We start from the raw sequence: 19,824 nt of genomic DNA on the forward strand, positions 1-19,824 counted from the left end.
ATGTGAAATGCAGTAGAAAAGGTGCATAGTATTTATACATAAGACAGAAACTTTAGCTGAAAGATAAAAACTATAAAACAGAATTAAATGAAAGTACAAATTGAATAAAAAATTGCATGAGAGATAAAGAATTCCTTTCATAAGCTTATCAACAGACTTAACACAGATGAAGAAAGAATCAAAAGACCTGAGAATAGGCCACAGTATATATGTACGGCATATGTTTACTAAGTTTGTTACTAGTTACTAGGACCATAATATTTTATATTCCCATCATAACTGAATAAAAGCTTTTATTATCCAACATTCACATAAACACTTAATATTCCTAGAGTTTTACTTTTTTCCAATCTAATGGAAGTGATGGGGTTGATGAATGAGTAAATTTGGGCAAGTTGCTTAATGTCTTTTTTAGCTTCTATATTCTCATCTGTTAAGTGAACATAATACTACTTACCTCACAAGTTATTGCCAAGATTGAATAAAAATATACAGAAATTATAAGGTACTTAGTATGCAATCAATACTTCTTTCCTTCCATCTATATGATACCAAAACATTCAGCAAAGTTTCTTATGCAGTAGATATTTAACATATAAAAATCAATCAAAAGTTATAAAAGCTATACTTAGCATCTTGACTGAAAAAAGTTCCTCATATCCTTGGAACAAAATAACAAAGAAGAGCAAAATTTGAAATCACATGAACTGTGTCAAATTGTATTTCTGTTCAGTTTTGAAAATTATTATCAATATTAATTTAAAAAAGAGGTATTTCAATTAGGAATAAGAAAATAAATATTTGTGGTGGCTATGCAAAAGAAATAGAAGTTTTAATCACACACCACTCCTTTCTTTTTCCTTATCTTCTAATAAGAAACATTAGTTTATATTAGAAAATTTCATATTTTAATTTGTATCCTACACACCAATATTTATGCAACATTTAGTATGACTATAAAGAAATACCTGTAAGAAATAAAACAGAACGGGAGTGACTGACTGCTTTTCTCTGGGGGCACACTGAGGAGTGGGGCCCTGAGTTCTCGGCTCCTCCGGGGTGGAGATTGGGAGGCCGCCATTTTCACTCTCGTCCTCCAAAGCCAAACCGAAAGCTTGCAGGGAACAAAAGCTCCCGAGAGCAAACCCGAGCAGATTACTTAGCCCTGACCGGCAAGGGCAGGGCAATTCCGCCTCCGGCAAAGACATTTGGGAACCACGGCAACAGGCCCCTCCCCCAGAAGATCAGCAAGAACAGCCAGCAAAGACCAAGTTTACCGATCAATGAGAATGGCAGGACTCCAGCGCTAGGGGAATACTGCACATAGAATCCATGGCTTTTTTTTTTTTTTTAAAGATTTTATTTTATTTATTTATTCATGAGAGACAGAGAGAGAGAGAGAGGCAGAGGGAGAAGCAGGCTCCCCGCTGAGCAGGGAGCCCGATGCGGGACTCGATCCCAGGACCCTGGGATCATGACCTGAGCCGAAGGCAGACATTTAACCATCTGAGCCACCCAGGCGCCCAGAATCCATGGCTTTTTTACCATGATTCTTTAGTCTTTCAAAGTTAATTTTTTTTAACTTTTTTTTCTTTGAATTTTTCTTTTTCCCTTTTTCAAACAACATCTTATCAATCCCTTTTTTAAAAAACATTTTTATTTTTCATTTTTAGAGTCATATTCTATCCCTCCATAGTAGTTACCCTTATTTTTGGCATATATATATAAGTTGTTCTCTCTTTAATATTTTGAGATACAGTTTCTTCTAACAGATCAAAATATACCTTAAATCTCTAGTGTATGGCTTTGTTCTAGTCTCCTGCCTGATCACATTCTCTCCCTTTTTCTTTTTTTTTTAAATCCTCTTCTTTCTTTTTTCAAACAACTTCTTATCAATTCCTTTTATAAAATTTTTTATACTTTTCATCTTTACAGTCATATTTCATCCCTTCATCATATCATCCCTCATTTTTGTACATATATAAGTTTTTCTTTCTTTAAAATTTTGGGAGGCACTTTCTTCTAACAGACCAAAATACACCCAAAATCTAGTGTGTGGCACTGATCTATGCACCAGCCTGATCATATTTGACCATATTCTGTTTTTTTTTTGTTTTGTTCTGTTTTTGTTTGTTTTTATCTTTTTCTTTTTCTTTCTTTTTCTTTTCCTTTTTTCTTTCTTTCCCTTTCTTTTCCCCCAGCTTCAGGTCTTTTCTGATTTGTTTAGAGTATATTTTCTGGGGACATTGTTACCCTGTTAGCATTTTGTTCTCTCATTCATCTGTTCTCCTCTGGACAAAATGACAAGACGGGAAAAATCACCTCAACAAAAAGAACAAGAGGTAGTACCGACTGCCAGGGACCTACTCAATACAGACATTAATACGATGTTGGATCTAGAGTTCAGAATCATGACTTTAAAGATACTAACTGGGCTTGAAAAAAGCATGGAAGTTATTAGAGAAACCCTTTCTGGAGAAATAAAAGAACTAAAATCTAACCAAGTCAAAATCAAAAAGGCTATTAATGAGGTGCAGTCAAAAATGGGGGCACTAACTGCTAGGATAAATGAGGCAGAAGATAGAATCAGTAATATAGAAGACCAAATGATGGAAAATAAAGAAGCTGAGAAAAAGAGAGATAAACAACTACTGGATCACGAGGGCAGAATTTGAGAGATAAGCGATACCATAAGACAAAACATTAGAATAATTGGGATCCCAGAAGAAGAAGAGAGAGAGGGGCAGAAGGTATATTGGAGCAAATTATAGCAGAGAACTTCCCTAATTTGGGGAAGGAAACAGGCATGAAAATCCAGGAGGCACAGAGAACCCCTCTCAAAATCAATAAAAATAGGGCAACACCCCGACATCTAATAGTAAAACTTACGAGTCTCGGGCGCCTGGGTGGCTCAGTTGGTTAAGCGACTGCCTTCGGCTCAGGTCATGATCCTGGAGTCCCGGGATCAAGTCCCGCATCGGGCTCCCTGCTCGGCGGGGAGTCTGCTTCTCCCTCTCCCACTCCCCCCTCTTGTGCTCTCTCTCTCTCACTCTCTCTCTCAAATAAAAAAAAAAAACAAAAAAAAAGAAACAAAAAAAAAAAACTTATGAGTCTCAGAGACAAAGAGAAAATCCTGAAAGCAGCTCGGGAGAAGAGATCTGTAACCTACAATGGTAGAAACATTAGGATGGCAACAGACCTATTCACAGAGACCTGGCAGGCCAGAAAGGACTGGCATGATATATTCAGAGTACTAAATGAGAAAAATATGCAGCCAGGAATACTATATCCAGCTAGGCTGTCATTGAAAATAGAAGGAGAGATAAAAAGCTTCCAGGACAAACAAAAACTAAAGGGATTTGCAAACACGAAACCAGCCTTACAAGAAATATTGAAAGGGGTCCTCTAAGCAAAGAGAGAGCCTAAAAGTAACATAGACCAGAAAGGAACACAGACAATATACAGTAACAATCACCTTACAGGCAATACAATGGCACTAAATTCATATCTTTCAATAGTTACCCTGAATGTAAATGGGCTAAATGCCCCAACCAAAGACACAGGCTATCAGATTGGATTAAAAAAAAAGACCCATCGATATGCTGTCTGCAAGAGACTCATTTTAGACCCAAAGACACCCCCAGATTGAAAGTGAGGGGGTGCAAAACCATTTACTATGCTAATGGACACCAAAAGAAAGCTGGGGTGGCAATCCTTATATCAGACAAATTAGATTTTAAACCAAAGACTGTAATAAGAGATGAGGAAGGACACTATATCCTACTTAAAGGGTCTATCCAACAAGAAGATCTAACAATTGTAAATATTTATGCCCCTAACATGGGAGCAGCCAATTATATAAGGCAATTAATGACAAAAGCAAAGAAATACATTGACAACAATACAATAATAGTGGGGGACTTTAACACCCCCCTCACTGAAATGGACAGATCATCTAAGAAAAAGATCAACAAGGAAATAAAGACTTTAAATGATATACTGGACCAAATGGACTTCACAGACATATTCAGAACATTCCATCCCAAAGCAACAGAATACACATTCTTCTCTAGTGCCCATGGAACATTCTCCAGAATAGATCACATCCTAGGTCACAAATCAGGTCTCAACCGGTACCAAAAGATTGGGATCATGCCCTGCATATTTTCAGACCACAATGCTTTGAAACTAGAACTCAATCACAAGAGGAAAGTCAGAAAGAACTCAAATACATGGAGGCTAAAGAGCATCCTACTAAATAATGAATGGGTCAACCAGGAAATTAAAGAAGAATTTAAAAAATTCATGGAAACCAATGAAAATGAAAACACAACTGTTCAAAATCTTTGGGATGCAGCAAAGGCAGTCCTAAGAGGAAAGTATATGGCAATACAAGCCTTTCTCAAGAAACAAGAAAGGTTTCAAATACACAACCTAACCCTACACCTAAAGGAGCTAGAGAAAAAACAGCAAATAAAGACTAAACCCAGCAGGAGAAGAGAAATAATAAAGATCAGAGCAGAAATCAATGAAATAGAAACCAAAAGAACAGTAGAACAGATCAATGAAACTAGGAGCTAGTTCTTTGAAAGAATGAACAAGATTGATAAACCCCTGGCCAGACTTATCAAAAAGAAAAGAGAAATGACCCAAATCAACAAAATCATGAATGAAAGAGAAGAGATCACAACCAACACCAAAGAAATACAAACAATTATAAGAACATACTATGAGCAAATATATGCCAGCAAATTAGATAACCTGGAAGAAATGGATGCATTCCTAGAGATGTATCAACTACCAAAATTGAACCAGGAAGAAATAGAAAACCTGAACAAACCTATAACCATTAAGGAAATTGAAGCGGTCATCAAAAATCTCCCAAAAAAAAAAAAGCCAGGGCCAGATGGCTTCCCAGGGGAATTCTACCAAACATTTCAAGAAGAATTAATACCTATTCTTCTGAAACTGTTCCAAAAAATAGAAATGGAAGGAAAACTTCCAAACTCGTTTTATGAGGCCACCATTACCTTGATCCCAAAACCAGACAAAGACCCCATGAAAAAGGAGAATTACAGACCAATATCCTTGATGAACATGGATGCAAAAATTCTCACCAAAATACTAGCCAATAGGATCCAACAGTACATAAAAGGATTATTCACCACGACCAAGTGGGATTTATCCCTGGGCTGAAGGTTGGTTCAACATCCACAAATCAATCAACGTGATACAATACATTAACAAAAGAAAGAAGAAGAATCATATGCTCCTCTCAATAGATGCAGAAAAAGCATTTGACAAAGTATAGCATCCTTTCTTGATCAAAATTCTTCAGAGTATAGCGATAGAGGGTACATACCTCAATATCATAAAAGCCATCTAGGAAAAACCTACAGCAAATATCATTCTCAATGGGGAAAAACTGAGAGCTTTCCCCCTGAGGTCAGGAATGCAGTAGGGATGTCCACTATCACCACTGCTATTCAACATAGTATTAGAAGTCCTAGCCACAGCAATCAGACAACAAAAAGAAATAAAAGGCATCCAAATCGGCAAAGAAGAAGTCAAACTCTCACTCTTTGCAGATGATATGATACTTTATGTGGAGAACCCAAAAGACTCCACCCCAAAACTGCTAGAACTCATACAGGAATTCAGTAAAGTGGCAGGATATAAAATCAATGCACAGAAATCAGTGGCATTCCTATACACCAACAACAAGACAGAAGAAAGAGAAATTAAGGAGTTGATCCCATTTACAACTGCACCCAAAACCATAAGATACCTAGGAATAAATCTAACCAAAGAGGCAAAGGATCTGTACTCAGAAAACTATAAAATACTCATGAGAGAAATTGAGGAAGACACAAAGAAATGGAAAAACGTTCCATGCTCATGGATTGGAAGAACAAATATTGTGAAGATGTCAATGCTACCTAGAGCAATCTACACATTCAATGCAATCCCCATCAATATACCATCCACTTTTTTCAAAGAAATGGAACAAATAATCCTAAAATTTGTAGGGAACCAGAAAAGACCCCGAATAGTCAGAGGAATGTTGAAAAAGAAAAGCAAAGCTGGTGGCATCACAATTCCGAACTTCCAGCTCTATTACAAAGCTGTCATCATCAAGACAGTATGGTACTGGCACAAAAACAGACACATAGATCAATGGAACAGAATAGAGAGCCCAGAAATGGACCCTCAACTCTATGGTCAACTCATCTTCGACAAAGCAGGAAAGAATGTCCAATGGAAAAAAGACAGACAATGTCTGCATAATGAGCACTAGGTGACAAAATATAGAAGAATCTTGACTGTTTTCAAGGAGAAGTGTCTGTTCTCAGTATTGGGATAGAGAAGAAATAAATCTGGTCTCTGTTGTGCATGGAAATGTTGGAAATGAGCCTGTCAATCCTGCTGATCCCCTCATCCATGCCTCAGGCTCTAGGCCTCCTTTTTCTTACAGTCAACCAACCCCAGAACTCCCACCCCAATCTTCTTTGACTCTTTCCTTGGTAGAAAACAATCCTGAGAAGGCACTCACCTCCATGGAGGGGCCTCTCCACCACTTCTCAGTCTCCCCAGGGCTTGGCTAAAGGTAAGTCCTGTCTGCCTACTGCTCAGCCATGCATGAGGCTGAGCAACTTCATCAGGAGGTTCTTAGGAAAAAGTCCAGAAATAACAGTGTTGTGAGGAGCTGAGGTTCTCTTTCTCTCTCTCCACTTCACTCTTGCTACTCTCCTTCCCAAAGGGACTTAGTCACTGAGGTACCTCTTCGTAATTAGTCCAGGTTCAGGGCATCCCTAAGCAATCAGTCTGGGGAGAACAGAACAAACTTCTAAGTTATTCCCATTTTTGACCAATTAAGTGTCAGAACTTTCTAAAGTTTTTGCTTAATGAGAAAACATGAAATATCACCAATCAGAGGCTTTCAATAACAAGACTGTCTTTTCAAGGGCCTCAAGTCTAGGTTTTGAAAAGACACTTCAGACACTAAGCAGATCACCCCCTCTATCCTATATCCTAGACTCTGCCCTGATACTCTAGCTACTCAGAGAAAAAAATCATCCCCCAACCCCCAATAGGACAACCCCCAATTGACCTCTAAAATGTGCATCAATATCCAAAAAGCATACATATTGGTCTCACCCAAAGTCTTAACTTCACCAGACATCCCCACAAAACCTGTTTCCTCCTTTGCTAATTTTAGAGAGAGGCTCCTGATCCTAACCCTGAGGACCCTCCAGAAAACGGGAGAGGTTCTACCTCCAAATCCCACTCCATTCTCTGCTATTGTCTCAGGTTTCCACTCTTCTGAACATATGTGCATCTGTATGCATTCTAGCAAGATTCCACCAGCCATTTATTTCTATGGCATGTCCATGATTGCCAGCTGGGCACTTCAAAGTGGGGACAGCATAAGGACAGCTAATGTAGGCAGTTATATTTACAACCTAGAACAACTGACAAATGTAAATTGTAAATCTGCTTTATGCTAGAGTGAGACAGAAAAAGTGACAGTTACAAAACATTTATCTGGATTTGGGATTTCATTTGTAATATGCTTGTTAAATCTGAGAATGTCAATAGGTGCAAAAGGGCATGAAGTGGAAATAATCTTCCTTCCCTTTCCTCACATTGCCAAGCCCAACCAGACTGCCATATAATCTTAGATAAATTTCTTAAGCATGTATTTGCACATTCTTTATAGGAAATGCTGTGGAAATGTGTTTTATGACATTTTCTCTCTCACTTAACAGTATATAAAACATATTCTCAAAATAATCTCCTGGTTATACAGTAAATATATGAAAAAGGGGGCAAGAATATACAATTGGAAAAGAAACTCTCTTCAATAAATGATGCTGGGAAAACCGGACAGTTCATGTGAAAAAAAATGAAACTGGACCACTTTCTTACACCATACACAAAAAATAAGTTCAAAATGAACTTAACACAAAATGTGAGACCTGAAACCATAAAACTCCTAGAAGAAAATATAGGCAGTAATCTCTCTGACATCAGTTGTAGCAACATTTTTTCAGATATGTGTCCTCAGGAAAGGGAAATAAAAGCAAAAATAAACTGTTAGGACTACACCAAAAATAAAAATCTTTTGTACAGTGAAGGAAACCATCTACCAAATCAAAAGGTATCCTACTGAATAGAAGAAGATATTTGCTAATGATATACCTGATAAAGGGTTAGTATCAAAATATATAAAGAACTCATACAATCAACACCAAAAGCTCACAAATAAGCCAATTTCAAAATGGGCAGAGGACCTGAATAGATAATTTTCAAAAGAAGACAAACAAATGGCCAACAGATGCATGAAAAGATACTCAGCATCACTAGCTGTCAGGAAATGCAAATCAAAACCACAATGAGATGTCACCTCACACCTGTCAGAGTGGCTAGACTAAAACAAACAAACAAGAAATAACAAGTCTGGCAAGCATGTGGAGAAAATAAAACCCTAGTGTACTATTGGTGGGAATGTAAATTGGTATAGCCACTGTGGAAAACAGTATGGAGGTTATTCAAAAAATTAAAAAATGAAATACCATATGATCCAGTAATCCCACTACTAGGTATTTCCCCAAAGAAAACAAAAACACTAATTAAAAAAAATATATGCACCCCTATGTTTATTGCAGCATTTCAACAATAGCTAAGATATGGAAGCTGTCTAAGTGTGCACCAATAGAAGAATGGATAAGGAAGATGTTGTGTACACACACACACACACACACACACACACACAGAAATATTACTCAGCCATTAAAAAAGAATGAAATCTTGCCATTTGTGACAACATGGATGGACCCAGAGGGTATTCTGCTAAGTGAAATAAGTCAGACAGAGAAAGACAAATACCATATCATTTTCCTGGTATATGGAATTAAAAAACAAAACAAATAGAACAAAACAAAAGTAGAAACAGATGCATAAATACAGAGAACAAACCAGTGGTTGCCAGAGGTGTTGGGGATGGAGGATGGACAAAATGGATGAAAGGGAGTGGGAGGTACAGGCTTTCAGTTACTGACTAAGTTGTGGGGGTGCAAGGTACAGCATAGGGAACATAGTCAATGGTATTGTAATAGTGTTGCATGATGACAGATGGTAGCTACACTTGTGGTGAGCATAGCATAATGTATAGAGTTGAAATCACTATACTGTAGCCCTGAAACTAATGTAACATTGTGTGTCAATTATATCTCAATAAAACAAAAATATACAATTAAACCAAAAATTTTAAAAAAGATAATTTCTCATATCAACACATTTTTCCTTCGTTTCTTTGCATAGTATTCCATTATATGAATACCCCATTCTTTATTATCTAGACCTCTTGAGCAATTTTTCCCTTTGTTTACCTTTTTACTATAAAAATATGTTATAAATATTCTTAGAAATTTATAAGTCCCTAGGTACTATTATTTCTGGTACAAATCCCTAGAGTTAGAATTTCCAAGTCAAAAGGTAGATATATTATACCTATTGTTTTTATTGACACCAAATTATACTTCAAAGGTTTTGGACTGATTTGCACAACTTCTAAGACTGTATGATAGGAGCACTCTTGATTTCCTCGTCCACTACCATCCAAACTTATAATCAAAAGTTTAGTTACTTTTAAATTGAAGAGAACAAAATGAAGATATCTTAAAAGAGAAATCAATTGGAAAACTGATGAAATGGAAAATCTTTTGAAAGATAAAAGTTACCAAAACTGACTCAAAAAGACATTAAACAACTGAAAATTCCTAAATATGTTAAATAAATTGAATGCATAATTAAAAATCTTCCCACCCGGAAAACTGTATGTTCAGATTACTTTACTAGTGCACACTATCAAATATTTAAGGAAGTAATAATACCAATTCTACACAAAATCTTCTAGAAAATTAGGGAGAAGAGAACACTGCCCAATTCATCTCATTAGGCCAGAATTATCTTAATACCAAAGGCATCACAAGAAAATAAATCTAAAAACCAATATCCCCAGTAAACATAGATGCAAAAATCCTTAATAAAATATTTGAAAATCAAATCCAGCAATATCTAAAAATAATAGTATACTATAACAAAGTCATGACTTTACTCCAGAAATGCAAGTATTGTTTAACATTTGGAGATTAATCAATATAATTTCCCATGTTAATGGAAGTAAAGAGAAAAATCACATGATCATTTCAATAGGAGCATAAAAAGTATTTGACAAAAATCAACATCCATTGATCAAAACCCTGAGCAAACTAGACACAGAAGGTATCTTCCTCAAACTATAAATAGCATCTAACATAAAACCTAGTACTGACATGAAATTTCAGAATGAAAGACTCAGTGCTTTCCCTTTAGGGAAGATGGGGAGGAAGGCAAGGATATCTGTTCTCACTTCTATTCAACATTGTACTGGAAGTCTTAGCTAATGAAATAAATCAAAATAATGAAATTAAAAGCATACAGTTAGAAAATTAAAAAATAAAATTATTTATTTACATATTACATAATCTTATATGTAAAAAATCCTAAGAAGTCCACAAAAAATACTAGAACTAATAAGTGATTATCAAAGTCACAGGACAAAAGCTAAATATACAAAAATCTGTTATATTGCTATACTCTAGCAATGAACATTGGAAATGGAAATAAAATCTATAATATACAATAAAATCCAAAAACATGAAAAACTAAGGGATGTATTTTACAAACTATGTGCAAGAATTAAAGCCATAAAACATTGCTGAGAGAAATTAAAGAAGACCTAAATAGATGAAGAAATATTCTATTTTCGGAGTGCCTGGGTGGCTCAGTCATTAAACGTCTGCCTTCGGCTCGGGTTGTGATCCCGGGGTCCTGCGATCAAGCCCCACATCGGGCTCTCTGCTAGGCGGGAAGCCTGCTTCTCCCTCTCCCACTCCCCCTGCTTGTATTCCCTCTCTCGCTGTCTCTCTCTCTGTCAAATAAATAAATAAATAAAATCTTAAAAAAAAAAAGAAAAATATTCTATTTTAATTAATTGGAAGACCCAATTTTGTTAGAAAGCCAATTCTTACTTAGTCTAAAGAGTCAACATAATTTCAATCAAAATTTTTTTTTTAACATTGAAAAGCTGACTCTAAGATTTATATGCAAATATAAAGGATCTAGAATAGCCAAATAATTTTTAAAAAGAACAAACCTGGGGCCTCACAAACCTTATTTAAAGACTTACTATAAAGCTACAATAATTGAGAGTGTGTTATTGACATAACATCATGCAGATCAATGGATATATATACCAATGAAATAGAACAGAGAATTCAGACACAGACCCAAACATGTATCTTCAATTGATTTTAATAGTATATACTAGTGTTGAGGGAGTAGCAATATGCTCCTTTCTATCATCATCCCCCATTTCTGGCCGGAATGACCTAAAATCTTCTTTGCAATCAAAGCTCTGTCCTGAAAACTCAGTTCCAGACTCAGGTCCTACAGAAAGATTGCCAGGCCAACTCTGTCTGGCCCTTGTGGGTCTTAAACATTTGGGACCCATTTGCACTGTCTTCATGGGAAGTCTTTTGCTTCATATCCCTTGTTATTATTTGTCTGTGGGTGGGGCTAAGTTGGGTGACATCCACAAAGTCTGAACTCTGAGGTGAAGGACTGTCACTCAGAGTTAACTGGGTAGCTTGATTCTCTATCATATTGCCTTCATCCCTAAGGTGTACATCTTCTCCCAAAAGTCAGAGACAGGCCCTTCAGGCTACCCAGTTCCCAAAATATTTCTATCAGGGGCCCTGCCTCCAAGAGGAAGATATCTCTTCTTAAGCTTACTGTTTTGATTCTCCAACTTATACAGATGACACTGGAGAATTCAGACAAGAGGGTGATGTGGTTCAGTGCCTATATTCCCTACTTCTCCTGATCTCAAAATCCTGGATCTGGGACTGAGACAAAATCTCCAAATGAAACTGTCAAACCCTGACCATTTACCCAGTCTACCATAATTTAAGTCCAGGAAGGGTCAGAGAGTAGGCACTGCCATGGAACCAGCTTAAGCCACCTGCTGCTTAGGTGTATCTAGGTCTCTATCCCTTTCTTCATTCAGATCTTTTTCTCAAATGTTACTTCCTCAGAACATAAGACTACTCATTATTCTAAGGAATAATATCAGTGCCTTATAATCCCCAGAGGACTCCTTGTTTTCCCATCATTCCCCTGAAGAACACTCTGCTGGAGTCTGTTTCCCAACCAGCATAAGTTCACCTCTAAATCACATCAAGAAACCAGAAGCTTGGAGACATGATGGGTAGAGAGAACCAAGAACACTCATCCTTGGGAGAGAAGGGGCAAAGACAGCACCTTTCCACTCTGGTCTCCAGAACTTCTTTTCCATGTTCCTGCCCCTCATCAATATTGCTGCCCTGGTCTTTGTGGTGATACAGGGTAAGTCTTTAATTAGGAAATTAGCACAGCGTTGGAGATATTATAGCTTGAGGAGTCATTCACCTAGTAGTGCCATTCCAGCTGTACAGAAGTCCCTTTCCACTCCTGCCAGCTGTAAGATACCACCCAAGAGCAGCGAACCACATATCTCATGTCATTCATGTTACAGAGTGAACTGATTAGGCAGAAATCTCTAGACGTGAATTTCTTAATGTCAACAGCTCGAGAAGAAGACACTTAGAGGCTAAGGTGAGTGGCTTAGACTGACATATGGGTTGAGCTCCTGTACAGCAGAGACATAAGGATTGGGTTTGAATTTATCAGTGCTGGGTGTAGATTTTAGACCTACTATTAGGGTTTAATCAGTAGGATGGATAGAAGCTAATAGAGGGACAAAGCCTCTTCTTTAAATTGTAATACCATTGCTAGTGGCCAAGTCACAGCATTAGAAAAGCTTTTATAGGGCTGGAGAGAGGGCCAGAGTATAACTATATACAGCTTTGCTCTTTCCACTTCTGATAGTTTGTATTATAGTGTTTATTTCCTTTGACAATTGGAAGTTTTTGGAAGTATCCTTTTAGTGAACTTAAATTCTAAGGCAGCATAAAGTTGTGGAAATATTTGCACACACATAAACACACACACATATTTACACACCCCACATATTGGCCCTAAAGAAGTGTTGAGCAATGATGGGCCAGAAAAATTTGAGACCATTGGCAGCCATATGATAACAATAACAATGACAACAGTTGTTTGTGGAGCACTTGGTATGTGCCGGTCACTTACTAAGTAGTTCATTCATTTAATCTTTGCAATAACCCTAGAAGCCAGTACCATCATTATCTTCATCTTACAGCTGAGTAAACTGAGGTTCAGAGAGCATGTTATAAAGAGCAGATTAACTTCCACAAGTAAGTTTCAGATCAGAATTCAAACACAGTTTCATAGCTTGTGTCCCAAACCACCATGTAAGAATGACAGGAGTCAGGAGGGGAGGGGAGACACTGTAGCAGCAAAGCAGTACCATGAGTAGGATGCTAACAACCTTCTAGTCAATGGCAGGGAAGCCACCTGGTTCTGAGGCTTATCTCCATGACCCTGTGTATCTTTACAACTCTCCATCTTGGCAAGCACATATTAGAGCCCCTGTCCAAGGAAGCTACTTTATTAACTCAAAACTCTGACTTTCCATTAATTTCATGATCATAGCTAGAGAAATGTGAATGAGTGAAGGTCCTCAAAAGAGAGACAGCCCAGAAAGACTTGAAGGGACCCTTCAAAAGGAATCTTGGTACACAGTCTCTGAGTCATAACAAGATGCCCCCAGCATCAACCTTTACTCCAGGATTTCAGGGTGACTTACAATAATTCTCTTTCTTTCCATGTTTCCTCCCCTCCCTGTATTTTACTGTCTCCCTCTCACACATTTGGTCTTCCTCTCTTAATTCTGTGTTCTTCTTTTGTTTCCTTCTTTCCTTCTCCTGAAATGTTGATGTCTGCTACTCTGCTGTCCTCCTTAATCCACTCCTCTCTGTCTCTCTCCTTATCAGTGGCTTTCCATGCTCTTAATTCTATGACCCCGTCTATGATTCTCTCATATTCCCATGTAGTTGTCTCTCTTTCTGTTTATCACTGACCACTGACTTTGTTTTGCTCTCCCTGTTCTCTTTCTGTCTCTGTTTCATGGTCAATGATATTCTCTCTCTCCCTCTCTCTCTCTCTTTCTTTGTCTCTCTGTCTTGCTATCTCTGCCTTACATCTCTGTCTCTGTTTCCTTTCTATGCAGGGACCCAGCTCCTGGATCATGGCAAATCTGAGCCACCCTTCTGAATTTGTCCTCTTGGGCTTCTCCTCTTTTGGTGAGCTGCAGGTTCTGCTGTATGGGCCCTTCCTCATGCTTTATCTTCTTGCTTTCATGGGAAACACTGTCATCATAGTCACGGTCATAGCCAACACCCACCTACATACACCCATGTACTTCTTTCTGGGTAACTTTTCCCTGTTGGAGATCTTGGTGACCATGACTGCAGTGCCCAGGATGCTCTCAGACCTGCTGGTCACCCATAAAGTCATTTCCTTCACTGGCTGCATGGTCCAGTTCTACTTCTACTTTTCCCTGGGTTCCACCTCCTTCCTCATCCTGTCAGATGTGGCCCTTGACCGCTTTGTGGCCATCTGCCACCCACTGCGCTATGACATTTTGATGAGCTGGGCTATATGTATCAGGCTGGCAGGGGCTGCCTGGGCAGCTCCTTTCCTAGTCATGGTGCCCACTGTCATCTCCCGGGCTTATCTCAATTATTGCCATGGCAACATCATTAACCACTTCTTCTGTGACAATGCACCTCTGCTGCAGCTGTCCTCCTCAGACACCAGCCTGCTGGAATTCTGGGACTTCATGATGGCCTTGGCTTTTGTCCTCAGTTCCTTCCTGGTGACCCTCATCTCCTATGGCTATATTGTGACCACCGTGCTGAGGATCCCATCTGCTAGCGGCCGTCAGAAGGCTTTCTCTACGTGTGGGTCCCACCTCACCCTGGTCTTCATTGGTTACAGCAGCACCATCTTCCTTTATGTCAGGCCTGGCAAAGCACATTTTGTGGAAGTCAACAAGACCGTAGCCCTGGTGACATCGGTCCTCACCCCCTTTCTCAGTCCCTTTATCCTTACCCTCCGCAATGAGACAGTCAAGGCAGTGCTATGGGGGCAGATGCAGAGGCTTAAAGGCCTCCACAAGGCACTATGATGAGCCTGAGGAACCTGGCCAACTTCAGTCAAGCAGGTCTATGCAGAGAGGAGGCAGAGTACCAGGCTGGGTAGGAAGATCACTGCTGAATTTCTTTAGGTTGTTTCCTCTGTGCTTCTGCATGATAACTACAGTGAGTCCTCAGTGCTAAGTGTCTGGCCCTCTCAGGCCACCATGGAGGTGCTTCCCATACCCACTGGCAGCTACAAGAATTCTGAAAGTAGTCCAGAACCTGGGGAGCCAGCAGTAAGACTTTCAGTACAAGGAAGTATGTGGGCTTTCCATTCAAGGACAGCAGCCAGGAAGTGTTTTCTGATCAAGAGATATTATCCAGCCCAGGTATGTGTGTGTGTGTGTGCACATGTGTGTGCATGTGTGTGTGTGTGTGTATAAAATTCCTGAAAGCTTTGGGATGAAACATCAGCTCCAATGCCCTTACCTCCCAACTACAATCTGAAATTTTAAAAACCTTCCAGTTGGGGCGCCTGGGTGGCTCAGTTGGCTAAGCACTGACTCTTGGTTTCGGCTCAGGTCATGATCTCATGGGTCCTGAGATTGAGCCCTGTCTTGGGCTCCGTGCTCAGCAGGGAGTCTGCTTCAAGATTCTCTCGTCTGTCCCTCCCCTACCTTTCTTTCTAAAATAAATAAATAAATAAATAAATAAATAAATAAATAAATAAAGCCCTCCTGTTACTTTGACCTCAGACCCATGGTTTTTTCTTAGCTTTCACCTCCCCTGGATTTTCTTTTTCTTTTTTTTTTAAGATTTTACTTATTTATTTGAGAGAAAGAGTGAGAGAGAGAGAGAGAGTGCATGAGCCAGGGGAGGGAGAGGGAGAAGCAAACTCCCCTGCTGAGCAGGGAGCCCGATGCAGGGCTCAATCTCAGGACCCTGGGATCACGACCTGAACTAAAGGCAGATGCTTAACTGATTGAGCCACCCAGGCGCCCCAATCCTGGATTTTCTAAAACACCCCCAATGGAAAATATTCTCCTAAGGAGTGCCTGGGTGGCTCAGTCAGTTAAACATCTGACTCATTATCTCAGCTCAGGTCAGGAGTGTGATTTCAAGCCCCATGTTAAGCTCCAAGCTGGGTATAGAGCCTACTTAAAAAATACATATATTCTGCCAAATTGTTTCTGCAAATACACTTTAATTTAGCAAACTACATTTCCCAGTAAACTACAATGACTTCACGCATCAAGGGAGTACTCCTAGACCCACTTACTTTAAGACAACAAAAACTACTAATTTACCACAAGTGTCAAGATTTTTACAAGTCTACTATGTGGAAATACACAAGGCAGGAAATTGTGGGCTCATTTGGTGGATACAGATTGTCTAGCTTTGGAGACATGGCTCACTTAGTGGTCTGTTGGTTCTCATTACGTACTTCCAGTATTACCGCAGGCTAACCCCTTCTCAAGAGAGGTGCCCCTTCCTCTGACTTTCTGAAGAGTTCGTTTCTTTCTTGCTGAGGTGCCCCTTACCCAAATCAGAGGATGTCTTTAGGTTCCTAGTTTCAGCTTCTGGTTGCAAGTCTTGTGTCTCCTCCAAAGACACATCACAGCAATGACTCTGATGTTTGCTGTTGCTGTTGCTCCAACTGATTTATTTTCTCCAATTATCCTCTGCTCACCACCTCAAAGAGTAAATATTTGTAGAGTAAATGGAAGGAGGATGAAGAAAGTAAAAATAATTTTACTGATAATTTACCTTTATGTATACATGTACATATACCAACGGACCACTAAGTAAGCCACATCTCCAAAGCTAGACACTTACATATACGTGTATATTATATATATTATTCACACTTTATAAACACTTTATACATGTTTTCCATTTGGTTTTACCCTCATAATAATCCAATTAAATAAAGATTCACTGATCACTCACCATGAGCAATGCACTCTGCTTAGCACTGGCCATTAAAGATCAAAGAAATGTGGATTCTAACCTCAAAGATTTCTCCATCTGTGAGACAGAGGACAAGCTATAATGAATTCTAGCATATTTTGATAAGGGGTTCTTCTACTTTTAACAAGTGCCATGAGAGCCCAGAAGGGAAATGCTAATTCTTGGGCTGCAGCTAGGCAGCGTTTCTGACTCACTAAGGAATAGGGGAAATACAGTTGAGAAAAAAAAAAAAAAATTGGTCAAAGTGATGGCAGAACTGACAATACAATCTGGTTCTTCAAACTTCTTTTCCATCTCTCCATCTTCAGAAATTCTTCTTCCAGCTTGATCAAAGTTGGATTAATTATCTCCAGGATCTGAAGCCACTCTGTGTAGACTCCTCCAGCCTCTTATTCACTGTAAATCCATCCAGTTTCCATCAAGTGTATATACTTGTAATTGCAATAATTCTAATAACTCCTTCATAAACAATAGTTGTATGTTTAATATCCATCACTTGAAAGAAACATACTGTCAGAAAGCAACGATAGCTTCATTGTCATTTTTAAAGGTTTGTGTTTCATTTATCATAATAGTATCCACAAACATTTGAAAGATAGCAAATAACACTTGTACATGCAAGAAATATTTTTATTCAGTCCATACATAATGTTAATTGCCTGGTAGATTCACACTTCCTTTGCTACACAGGTTCCCCCCACCCCCACCCACTTGCTATCTGAAAGTAGAGCATTCCTATGATAACTTTCTTAAGTAGAACTGGCATAAAGCAAAGAAACAATTACCATTAATTTGTATGAAAATTTTTTTAGGCATTCCCAGATGCAAAAAATAATCTCTTAGGCTTTTCTGATATCTTAGGACACATCTTGCTAACAGATGTACAAAATAAATTGAGATAAAGCACAGATGCTCACTCACTTGATGCTGAGCAGCTGAGTGTGGTTTCTGGGGAAGGAGCTTGGTGGCGCCACGCTCACTGCTTGGAGTGTGCGCTACCCTGTAACAGCTCACTGCAAAACAAATGCTGAACGCTAGTTTCGCTTTTCACCTTTTCCCATAAAAGTGAAAATCCTCTTCCAATTTCTTTAAGTTACTGAAAACAGGTACCAACATGGTGCAATGCAAACTTGCAAAAAGCAGGGGATGCTTGTAATACCATGTTTCCCAGGAGGTGGGAACAATTGATTTTGTTGTTAGTCTACATAAGGGCATTTGATAGAAGGTCATTTGATAGAAGGCAACAGCCTTCCCACTCCACAGAAGTAATTGTGGAGGGGTAGGAGGACATAATTGCAGAGAGGTAGAAGAACAAGATTATAACACCCAGAACTGATTTAAATATAGGCAGAAACTGTGGCAGGATTCCCTGACTCTACAACGCCTGCCCTACCCCAAGGAACCCTCCGTTTGTCTGGCATTCCAAACCCAGAAATACCGTGTTCTAGTAAGCAACCATTAGGAATACAGGGTTCTGAATAGCTAATGTAAGAAGCAGTTGTCATACATGTAAATTCCAGTGGAAGCCAAAAAACAGATTTATTTCTTCCATTTGGCAGGACAAGGGAGCAAGAAATTAAGAGTATGGAAGTTTTGATGAGGGAAGATAAAGGAATTGAATCATTTTTCAAATAAAAGTCAGGCTTGGGTCCTGCAGTGGTCAGTAGGTAGCATGAAGGCCTTGCATACATGGAATTTTAGAAGTTTGGTAAGGTGTAAAACCCTGTAAGGCCAAGTTAGAAAATTTCAATGTTGTCTGTAGAGGACCATGTTCACATCAATCTAGTTCACCAGTTCTTTAAGATGTCAATTTCCTAATGTAAATATGTTCCTTGCAACAATGCCTCACAGATACTGAAGAAAGGAGGCAGTGATCCAGTGGTCTGCTGGTAAATGTTTAACCACGTCTCTATTTGGAGCATTTACTGACCTCCAGCATTTGCCAATTTCTCTGGTGTCTATTTTACCCCTGTCCAGTCCAGTTTCAAACTACTAACATGAAACAAACAACTTCAGTAGCATAGATAAAAGTAAAATGTAGTGAAATAATTAGGAGTTTTGAATTTTTATTACTTTTGTTTTTAACATAATCTGCTTGATTGTAAGTTTCTACTATTTAATTTTTAATAATGTTCTGTTACATTCCTGAAAACTTAACTATCAGTTCTCAAGAGGGCTTCAGAGCATCACTGTAGCATTCTACCTTTCGTGTTCCCTTAGATCCTGTTCCCCATTCAACCCAGCACCTTTGTCATTCTCCTTCCCTTGGGTCAGATACGTGCCAATTCCTATAGAAGCAAACCTCATGGACTTGTCCTTTAACGGAACTATTCCTAGGTCTTTCTGAACTTACTTAGGTCATGTTCAAAACTGCAAGCAATAAAACTGAAAGGAAATAGTACCTTTTGTGAATACAGTAACTGCCCTAGCATGCAAAGGTTTCCACATTGATGCCCTTTGTACCCACTGCCAAGTTTGTTATAAAACAGCTGTGTCCTGTGATTTCAGTGAGTGAAGCATCCTTCAGAGGACACTTACAAATTCCCCAAGAGACTTGGATCTGATTTGTGAAAATATCTTCGATCTCCCCGTGCTTTCGTTGCCCATACAATATGCCATTTTTATGTCTACATTATTTTACATAGCAGTTGCCTCTCTCCGGAATGCACCTTTCCCATTCTCTATACTCTCTATACTTTGAAGC

At 38.8% G+C, this 19,824-nt stretch overlaps 2 protein-coding genes across 2 annotated transcripts in view; one reads left to right on the forward strand and one right to left on the reverse strand.

Moving 5' to 3' along the window:
* The window catches only part of LOC144379613 (uncharacterized), a 222,251-nt gene that overhangs the window by 49,789 nt on the left and 152,638 nt on the right, over positions 1-19,824 (reverse strand). The gene's annotated exons all lie outside the window — the stretch shown is intronic.
* On the forward strand, positions 14,258-15,199 carry LOC118537801 (olfactory receptor 6V1). The gene has a single exon (XM_036095559.2). It carries the CDS (start codon positions 14,258-14,260, stop codon positions 15,197-15,199), a length of 942 nt encoding a protein of 313 aa, XP_035951452.2.

Source organism: Halichoerus grypus, chromosome 12 (genome assembly GCF_964656455.1).
Source record: "Halichoerus grypus chromosome 12, mHalGry1.hap1.1, whole genome shotgun sequence".
Lineage (NCBI taxonomy): Eukaryota > Metazoa > Chordata > Mammalia > Carnivora > Phocidae > Halichoerus > Halichoerus grypus.